The following is a 9,973-nucleotide window of genomic DNA, read 5'->3' as shown; positions in this document are numbered from 1 at the left end:
AGTGAAATGCTTCTGTACATTTAGGCTCTTGAAAGGCCATTAGGAATGATCGAATGGTAAAATGCCGTTAGTGAAACCTGAATACAAGTCATATCTGGAAAGCTTCACGTACCGCTTGCATGACATGGAGGAAAGCTGATGAAGAGGAGGATATTATCAGATTATCTTGGGCACCTGAGGAAGGCAGCCTCTCCCGGGGCGGGCGTGCAGCTCTCAGGGGTTGTGCCAGGTGAGCTACACACCAGCACAAGGCACACCTGCTGCCTCGTCCACGTAGAGCGGGATGAAGATGTAGATGTTAACAAGAGCTGTTGGAAGGACTTTAAGACGCCCCACTTTATGAAATTCAGTCAGCAGAATCTAGCAATATCTCTAAGAAACGTATCTGAAGGGCAGCATCTCTCCATTTGCCCCACCTGGATGGGGACAGCAGCTCAAGCGAGAGACAGCAGAGCTGTCTGCTGTAATGCCCTTGGCTGAGGTCTCCTTAGATCACCTGTGCCACTGATCCCTGTGGGTTGTCCCCTGAGACACCTGGACTTGAAGATACCTGGTACACTCAGGGATGCCCCGGGAAGCGAGCAGTGAAGGAGAGAGGAAGACAGCAAAGTCTTCCAGCAGCTGAGCCCCAGTGCAGACGGGAAGAAAGGCCACGGGCTTTGCTCTCACAAGGCAAGGCTTAGACTCACCGTGTTGTTCCCTGCCGCTGCCAGGAAGCAAACCTCTGTGGCAACTGCTGAACCACACCTCCTTCCAGCAGCTTGGCCTGCGCCGTATGCGGTTTATTATTTCAGAGCTCAGTTATTTGCCAGTTCAGCTAACGTGGGTACGTTTTATCTGTAGCTGCATTTTCTCAAGCAGGGCTAGATTGCCACCAGCGGGTACGTGTTTGTTCTAGCTAAGCTCCGAAAAGATGCCAGCCTCAGGGGCTGCGTGCTCCCAACACCACCCATCTGGCCCCTGCTCCGAAGGGCTGGTCAAACCCGAGACCTGCAGTTGAGACAAATTCATCAGGGGAGCCCAAGCCATGCACGAGGCCAGAGCTCCAGCCTCTGGCAGCATCTGGTACCTGCTTCCATCCTTTGCCGTGGGCGGCTTCGCTCTCGCCTGCCGGGGGGATTAGAGAGCCATGGGAGCAAATAAGCCCCCGCTCGTATTTGCCAGTCACTAAGACCTTCATTGCAGGTTTGCCTGCGCAGCAGCTAACTTGGACACGTTTGTTCTTGCCAGTTTGCAGGGAGCCATCCCTGCTTCCCTGCTACCGTGAGTGGGAGCAATTAAAGCATTTCACAGCAAATACTCCTTTCTGCGTGGGGGTGAGGGAAGGCAGGCAGTAAGCAGTGAATAGCTTCAAAGAGAAAGGTCAGCAAGCCAGCGAGGATGGATTAGTAAAGGACAATGCAGCAAAGACCTGATTAATTTAATTGTTCATCTGAAATGTAGTCACAGATTAAAGAAGGATGAAGAAATTATAAGCATATGAATGGAGCCAAGTAATGATTTTAAGGGAGAAAATACACAGGGTTCTGCCTCCCCTGCACCCTCTGCCCTGCATACAAGGGGTTTGTATTCAGGGATTACTCCAGACTTCTGGCTCTTCTCCTTACACTGTCTTCTCAGAGATGGAGACACTGACTACCAACAAATGTTGAAGTAGCTGCAGCTTGGTATCGCTGCTGGCAGCTCAGACTGAGCAGGAGCATTAAAGCTCGGCATGTGCCTGAGCCTGTGAGGAGGTGTAATGTGGAAACCATTTGGGCTCTTATGCTCCCAGCAGAACTGGGGTTTTCCTGGTGGAAACGGCCTCAGCCTCTGCACTCCATACCCAGCCACTGCCTTGATGGACCCAAATCAGCTTCACAAAGGAGAAATGTATTTCCCTTGGCTTAAAATGGTACCTACATCAGATCTCCCTGTAGTTACAGTCAGCAGATCATGTCTACAAAGAGTTCAGGAGTAATATTTATAACTAGAGAGAGGCAGAAGTAATTTAATAGAAAATTTCACAAGCTTGTTGTTGGTTTATTTTTTTTTTAATTGGAGCAAACAAACCAACACCCCCCACCCCCACCCCTCCCAGGAAATAAAGTATAAAAAGCATATGGGTTAGGTCAAAACACTACTCTCATTTTGGTTTTTCAAAAATGGTGCCTTATGTTTGGTAATACAAAATAGCTGAAAAATTAAGCCAGCTTTGAAGTGGAAACTCAGACTTTTCTGTGAAGGCCAAAAATAACTTCTTAGCATTCTTCATCTCGCTATTGCAAAGAGAGGTCAGAAACTTGTCAACTAAATCTGCTTCTGGAAGGCTACAATTCCAATTGCCTGGATTACTCCAGCGCAGGCAAAAATACTTGGAAAATACTGGAGACTGACAGGCACCGCTTTTGGCCATTGGGTCCTTCCTCCTGCACCATCCAAGCTGGAGAGCTGCCTCCAGGAATTTGTACCACAACGGGTCTCATCCCCTCCCAATAAAAGACCAACAGCTACTAATGTTAGCAGCTTCTGGATAAACTCGAATGTATTTCTTAAATACATTAAACTCTTGAAGAGTTCAAGCGATGGGAGAACTTACTACGTGGGCTGAGCTGCTTCAACTGTTAATGACTCCTGGGTTGGGCTGAATGTCTGCGCCTGTGCCTGGTAGACGGGAGAACTGTCTCACCTCAATGCTGTTTCCCAGGCAGAAATGCTTTCTCTAAGTCAGCCCTCAATCTCTGTTTGGGAAGAGGAGTCATGTTGGAAAGACCCACTAGATCAGGTCTGGAAGTGCCTCACTGGAAAATTGTCTTTCAAACCCAGACTGCCCTCCTTGGTCTTTTCTGCCCCTCCCCATTTTTCAAGATGATTTTCAAAGCATGGCTGTGCAGGAGAAACAGCATTCTAGCAAATGTCCTGATTTAAGACTAGCTCCTTGAGATGTACGTTTCCAACAGCTTTCAACAAAATGCATTTTATTTTTCTATAGAGGAAAAAATGCCCATTATTGGGGCAGAAGAGAAGGTTGAAGAGATGAAGCAGTCACCTCTGTCTCTGGAGCAATTAGTCATGATATGCTGTACAATGAGGCTGAAGAAGAGCACTGTAATTTTCATAGAATAACCTGACTTGAGTATCAAAAGTGTTAAAATGACTCACTCATTATTCAGGGGCTGTGCGCAGACCCCCTGTTAGCTTAATTCCACAGCAGCCCACATTTAAAGTCTTTGTAATCATTTGTTAAGGATAAATGATAGAAAAGAAAGACATCTTTAAGATATTGGTCATTTAAACTAAGAATTAAGCTTTTGAAATACTGCGTATTCTGTTTCTGCATCTGACAGTTTCAGACAGCATGCAAAAGGTATCCTCTCTCCTTTTGGATTCAACACATAGAAGCTGAAAAAGGCTGGAGCTGCCAGCATTTTCTGAGACAAAGCATGAGGAACATACAAGGGAGGACAGAAAGATGCAATTTCTTCACTCTTACCTGCAGCCTCTGCAGCAGGGGTGATGTAAAACTGACTGCAGTTTGTCACTGGTTTGCCCTCCTGGGAGCCGGTCCCCACGTTTGCTTCCTTTTAACTCAAATTCCTTCTACCTGAATTTTCTTGTATATTTGATACTATTTTTTTCAAACCTAGAAATTTTTAATTTTTTTTTTTTAGATTTCTTTAAATACCACTGCTAGTGATGTGGACCAAGTCCAGTATCCCAGCTCATCCTTCAAAAACATTCGCAAAATGAATTTTTTGGCTCCCTTATTGTCCCATGGCAACGGATGACCCTGGTGCATGGATGGCAGCACCAGCCACGTCTGAGTAGTGCTTGTGTATGTGTTGTACCTCGGGGCACTCATATCCTGGACAGAAATTGGGGACCATCAGTCTATCCGACTGGCAGGACACGAATGGATGGCCGTGACCATTCTCCAAGATGGTCACTGGTCCACAGACCAACATGGCCTTGGGGCAGGGCTCCCTATAAACACCATTAATACCCTCCCTCGTACGTTTTGCATAGGACAATCAAACAAGGAACCCAAAGCTTGGAAATAAACACAGCACAGAAAGGAATGTTTACCATTCAATGTATTATTCCCTTGTGTACAAAGTATTTTGCCTCTATAATAGCACACAGGTATTGAAATACGATGGCAAATGCAGAAAGACCATACAGACGTGTCTGACGGGTCTTTTCATTTCCTTTTGAGTATAAGCAGAAAGAAAAGAAAAACTGTACAGGAAAGTGCTTGCAAAAAACCCCCCAGTTTGTAGAAAAATAATGGCATTGATATACAAACCCCAGAGCTGTTTCCTGAACAAGAAATGTCTAATGTCTCTGGTCTTCAAAGTCTCTTCCTATTTAATGAAGCCCATTAATGAACCACAGGATCAGTGCTCTATCATTTTTTTCCCTTATAGTTTATTTAATATTTTTTTAGGTTTCTCTTGCTCTGTTAATAGCTGCTATGAAACTATATGGTAGAAATGAATGTGTACAGGTCAAAATAATATTTCTTTTTATAAATAGCCATTCACTTCATTAGAGAAAATATAAGCCTGTACTTTCTAAGCACCACTGTTTCTTTCTAAAGTTCATAGTGCAATTTTCCCTTTTCCCCTACAGAAGTTACACATAAGCAATTATCATTAAAAAAAAATCACTATTCCATTACCACTCCTTTCCCTTTTTCCTCTTTCTCTTTCCCTTTTCCCCTTTCCCTTTCCCTTTTTCCCTTTCCCTTTTTTTCCCTTCTCCCTTTTCTTTCACCTTTGAAATGGTATTTTTGGCATTTTTCTCAGAAAGGTAGAATTTATTATTGTTACGCATAGACATACAACATAGGTGAAAAATCTTTCTAAGATATGATCATATCTACTTATGCCCTATTAATCCAAAACCCCCAAATTACGGCCAAGAGTCTCATTCTTTCCTCTAAATCTGACTATTAATAAGAGCAGCAGAGGCACACACAGAGTAAGTGTAGAGCACCAGTTCGTTAGCTGCTGGAGTGTAACGCAGCCCTGCTCGCCTGCGAGATGTCTCCCAGCTTACACGAACGCGTCGATCCCCGACTGTCAGGCTGACAGGTTTCACTCCGAAGGCTGAACACCACCTGGGTTACGAATCCGGGGATGGGATCTTTTATCACTATTGATCCAACTGTTCTGCAACAGACTGATTACACATCCTTTGGGGAGCTCTGCTAAAGATTCGCACGAGATCCCGAGGTTGCATTTGTTAACTATTTGCATCCAAAACTGAAAGAGTTATCTGAAGTAGCAGATAAGCCTCTTTGGTTTTCCAAACTGCTGGCAATTTTGTGCTGAAAAGCTTCCTTTCCTTGTACTTTGTGGTCCTGGCTGCCCCGACATATAAGGTGAAGGGGCAGCATCTTCCTATCGCTAAGTAAAATTGTGGAGTAAGAGATAAGGGACATAGTCATAGACTACAAAAATAATCTGGTCACATCACCCCCGTTCAATGTGCTACAAAGCTCTGCGAAAACGTGGCGTGCCACAAGCGGTGGGCTATGTACATGCGGGAGCCATCGCACGGCCGCGTTTGGCGCCTATGGGAGATGTCTCCTCATTTTATATATATTAGAAAGAAAAAAAAAAGCCAACACTAAAGGTCTGGTTGTACATGGGATGGCGGATAGGCAAGGAGCGCAGATGCCTTACCAGGAAGATCCAAAGCAACACAGAAGTAGGCGTAAAGCAGCTTGTTTTTGAAGGGGGGGGCAGAGTTATCTGTAAGTACAGAGTGATCTTGTTGAAATCAGGCAGAGCCGGCGCTGAAGCCTCCCTCTGCAGATGGTCTGTGAGTGAGTAGGAAGCTGGGGAAAGGCTGCAGGTGCCTGCAATGGAGTCCCCCAGCCAAGAGGAAGGGGCGGCTTGGCTGGGCACGCTGACCCCCATCCCCTGCCGCAAGACCCTGCGGTCCTCACCGGCCCCGCGGGGAGATAACACGGGAGGGATGCTTTCGGCTTCACGTTAGGATTCTGTGACAATGTCCGTAAGAAACTGCAGCGCTTCTCAGCACACAGCCCAGGGAAGCATATGGCTTGATCAGCCCGTCTGGGATGAGTTAATACCCCGCTTCCAGATGGAGCCAGGAAGCACAGTGGCACATGCAATTAGGAGACAAATAGATGTTTTTTTAAACAGCGAGTTCACTTCGGAGCCCTAGAAAAAAGAGGCTCGAGCTGAAGATCCATCTGCAGGAATTTTCCTAAACCTGGGGTAGATCTCAATTTATTTGAATCGCCTGACAATTTTTTCTGTTTTCCTCCTTTTTTCACTGATAAAGGCACTGGATTAACGAAAACTACAGAGCATTAATAAATACCATGTTAGCACCAAACCAGTGCTTTTAGCACTGGCCACAGAGGTCATGTGAAATTCAAAACATACCTAAAAGATAAAGATTGCTAATGCAACTAGCACTGTATTCATTGTCATGTTTTCCTTGAGTGCTGTTGGCCTAATCCCTAAAAATAAAATTTAAGCACATCTTGTCTATTTTCCTTACATAAAGACAGATTGAAATGCCAAAAATACCCCTATGCAGATTGTGTAGCACCGTGGAGGGCCAAAGCAGCCCATAACTGAAGGAAAATTACTGATTGAAAGTAAACAACTGAATACAGTGACAATAAAGTATCACTTGTCATAATGCTACATATAATGTAGAGTACACAAAATGCAGTGGTTTGACTGCAGGATTTAACAATAAAAAATAAAAATAGTAAAAGCAGCCTTAATATAATGATTTTACGTACAAAAATATTAAATCAAAATAAATAATTCCAAACATAAATATTATACTGTACATCAAGAATATGCGATCTATATACACACATAAACAGATAAAAAAGTGGAAGGCAGAGGTATTGCATCGCTATCCTTCATCCGTCTCATCTCCGCTGGCTGCTCTCAGAGAACCTAGAAAATACAGACAAGGTGCACATTAGGGTCAGATCATCATCTTCACCTCTGAGACCCGTAACTGGAGACCAGCACAAGAGCGGAGCCAAAGCGGGTGCCAGCGAGGCGGGAAGCGCGTTTCCAGTTGACAGCGTTATACCTGTAAGGGTTACTGGGGGAAGCGAGGACCGGGAGCACGGGATCCCATCGCTCCCTGGATGCTGCGTGGGGTGGGTGGCTGGCACCGATGCACTCGATGCATGGGTGCTTTTGCAAGCATGGGTGGCCTGATCTGCTCCTTCGGGACGTTTTTGGGAAGATTTCCCATCGTGCAGAAGCAGCTGGGAACTCACCATCGCTATAACACCTGAACATCGAGGCCTGTTCCAGATGATGGAGTACACTTCCCGCAGTAACCGCCACATTTTCCTACTACTTTGGTACCATCCTGCAGGCAAAATCAAAAATAACATCTTGCGTAAGGGCTCAGGAACTCCACGCTGTGAAAGGGCCAGATCCGGGTTATTCTAGCCAGGGTTTTTAATAGGAAATGTCTTGGAGGGAAAACAAATTATGCCTAAATCAATCTATGAAATCACCCTTGTATTTAAATATATGCAAATATAATTCTCTTTAGTGCTACCAGGTCAGATGGTGAACACAAATAAGAAAGGGTAGTTTTGATTTATTACATTGAAGGATGCCCAAGGAGAAGGCCATTTGGAGGCATATCTCAAGGGTATCTGCTTTCTCCAATTTGCCCCATAGTGAATAACTGTAACGAGCGGAAAACTTGGCTCTCGCAAGAGCAAAACCACATCTAGACAATAACAGCTCCTCAGCCGTGCCTGAGCACGTGAAAGGCACAGGAAGGATATTCACAGGCAATACCAAGAAACATCCATGTGGAAGGGAAAGGCCTGGAGTGGCTCCAGAGACAAGAAGAGAGAGAGGGGAAGCGATGGGGTGAGGCTCTGCCGCTTGCTAAGGTGCCATCTCCCCTCAGCTCTGCATTTCCACAGCCAGAAGAGACAGGGAAAACGTGGAGTGGTCCTGGGGTTAGCCTGGTCTCCAGGAGAGCCTAGCAAGCATAGTGCAACTCTGGTCTTGAGTCAGGAGATTAATACCTCCATCTGGCCTTCCTTATCCCACCTCTGCAGAGTCTTTCTCCTCTTGGTCATTACAATAGATGGTTCTTGAGGGGAATTCAACCCTCAATTACCAGAAAATTGGACTTAAGTGCAGGACAAGCTTGCACAAAGCATTTATTTTTAAACGAGCTCCATCCTGCCCTTGACACTATTGATCTGTGATTGCAGCAGGCTGCTATCATCTCTTCCCACTATGCCTTTCTTTCTTCTGCTCCTGCAGGCAATTACACCCTTGGAACAGCGCTTGACAGATGCCACCGGGTGATGGAGGTGAGAGTTGTCTCTTAGACCCCCTGTCCCTTAAAGTTTGTTTTAATTCTGCCAGCCGTGATGGTGTCTGCTCTCCACAACCCCAAAGTCAGCTGCCCAGGCTTCTCCTTTCTGAAGGGGAGAATAGCAAAGCACTTGCCGGAACTAACATACGGGGTCTGTGCTGGTCCTCTTCTACCTCCGCTGGAGGATGCTTTCTGTAGCATGCTCAGACCGGTAACATTTAATTCTCCTTTAAGAGCACCAGCACTGACGAGGCTCATGGGCTCAAGGGGCTCCCCAGAGCCAGGGAGACTGAAAGCAGTACAGGTGAGGATATTTTGCAAATTGGTTTTTGTTAAATGATTATGGTGACCTCCTTTGGAGAGTTTTAACAGGGGCAATCGGGATGACTCACATGAAGTAACAGCCAAAAAAGCAATCCCGGATTTCTCCAATTTCAGAACATGACACAGAAGCAACAGTGTGAAGGCAGTGACAGAAGCGCTAGCGGGCAGGAAAATTAAGCTGTACCAGTTCAGATTTGGCTGTGGATTGATTTTGAAGGCCTGCCTGGCTTGCCTCAGGTCAGCAGAGCCACGGGCAGCCACGGGCGACCATGCCCCAGGATGCAGCACACTGTGGGGCAGCCCCAGCCCACCGCAGCTCGGGTGACATGGGTCCCTCCCAAGGACATCAACCCAGATCAGCCCATTGGGAAGGTCCACGTCCTATGTACTTTATTAGCCACGTTTTGGGAACAATTCCTACTCAGGGCACCCACCTGGCACCCACACCCTGTCTGGCAGGTCAAGCTCCGCTCTGCAGCCCTGACCCCACGCACCCTGGTCCTGCCTGCCGCGGGATGCACGCTCCATGCCGGACACCTCAGACAACTAATTAAGGATATGTCTGTCCCACAGCATGCAGCATTTTAAGCTTCATGGTTAAGCAGGCTCACTAATTAACTGCAAAAACTCAAATGGAGTTAAACCCGCTAGGGTCCCCCCTTCTCACATACGATTACGGGCAACACTTCATTTCTGATGTCAGATGTTAGGTTTTTGTTAGTTTCTACTCGGAAAACATTGCCATTAAAGACAACAATTAGAAACTTCCCATGAGTGGGTATAACCATAATTAAAATTACAACTTACTGGAGATTTTTGAATTTCTGACACCGCGTAATTCCCTTGCGAGAGCCACTTTGCCGTTCCCATTAAGGACAGGCCTGTCCCATAAAGGTCTATGCTGAAGCGACCCTAAAAAACAAGCAGATGAGCCAGGTTATCCCGAAACGCCATGCTTTTGCCACGGTGTCGCTTTTCTAACAGGATCTTGCCGGCAATGTTTTCAATTTTTTCCATTGCTCTGATAGTGATTAGCACATATTGTACAAATCACAGCATGCCTCGGGTTAGGAATTTCCTTCTCGTGGGTGGCTGCAGGGAAGGAGGGGCTTTATCTTGGTTTTTCACAGCTTTTTCTCGGTTTTGCACTGCTTTCTCGCGGTTTGCCGGCTGAGGGCATTCTTGGCTTTTCCATGGCAAACTGCGGAGCCTGACGTGCTCCAGCAGCTGATGGAAAAGGTACCCCAGGGATGCGCTGCAGCCACTCTCGCTGCTCCCTCCTCAACTGGAGAGGGCACACTTGCCCTTA

General features: G+C 46.2%; 1 protein-coding gene across 8 annotated transcripts in view; it reads right to left on the bottom strand.

Moving 5' to 3' along the window:
- Window positions 1-4,062: 4,062 nt before the first annotated feature.
- Window positions 4,063-9,973, bottom strand: part of ADAMTS9 (ADAM metallopeptidase with thrombospondin type 1 motif 9) — an 88,626-nt gene continuing 82,715 nt past the window's right edge. For 7 of the 8 annotated variants that reach the window (XM_054837954.1, XM_054837953.1, XM_054837952.1 and 4 more), the window contains 3 exons: window positions 9,472-9,576; window positions 7,268-7,362; window positions 4,063-6,932 (listed from right to left, as the gene is read on the bottom strand). In XM_054837954.1, the coding sequence (XP_054693929.1) occupies window positions 7,273-7,362; window positions 9,472-9,576 (195 nt within the window). In that variant the 3' untranslated portion in view covers window positions 4,063-6,932; window positions 7,268-7,272. Of the gene's footprint in view, window positions 6,933-7,267; window positions 7,363-9,471; window positions 9,577-9,973 lie in introns of those variants that run through there. The other variant, XR_008578783.1, reaches the window with a different exon arrangement.

This window comes from Grus americana, chromosome 11, assembly GCF_028858705.1.
Source record: "Grus americana isolate bGruAme1 chromosome 11, bGruAme1.mat, whole genome shotgun sequence".
In the NCBI taxonomy this organism is placed as follows: Eukaryota; Metazoa; Chordata; class Aves; order Gruiformes; family Gruidae; genus Grus; species Grus americana.
Note: the sequence above shows the minus strand (reverse complement) of the source record. Positions and strands in the feature narration are given on the sequence as shown.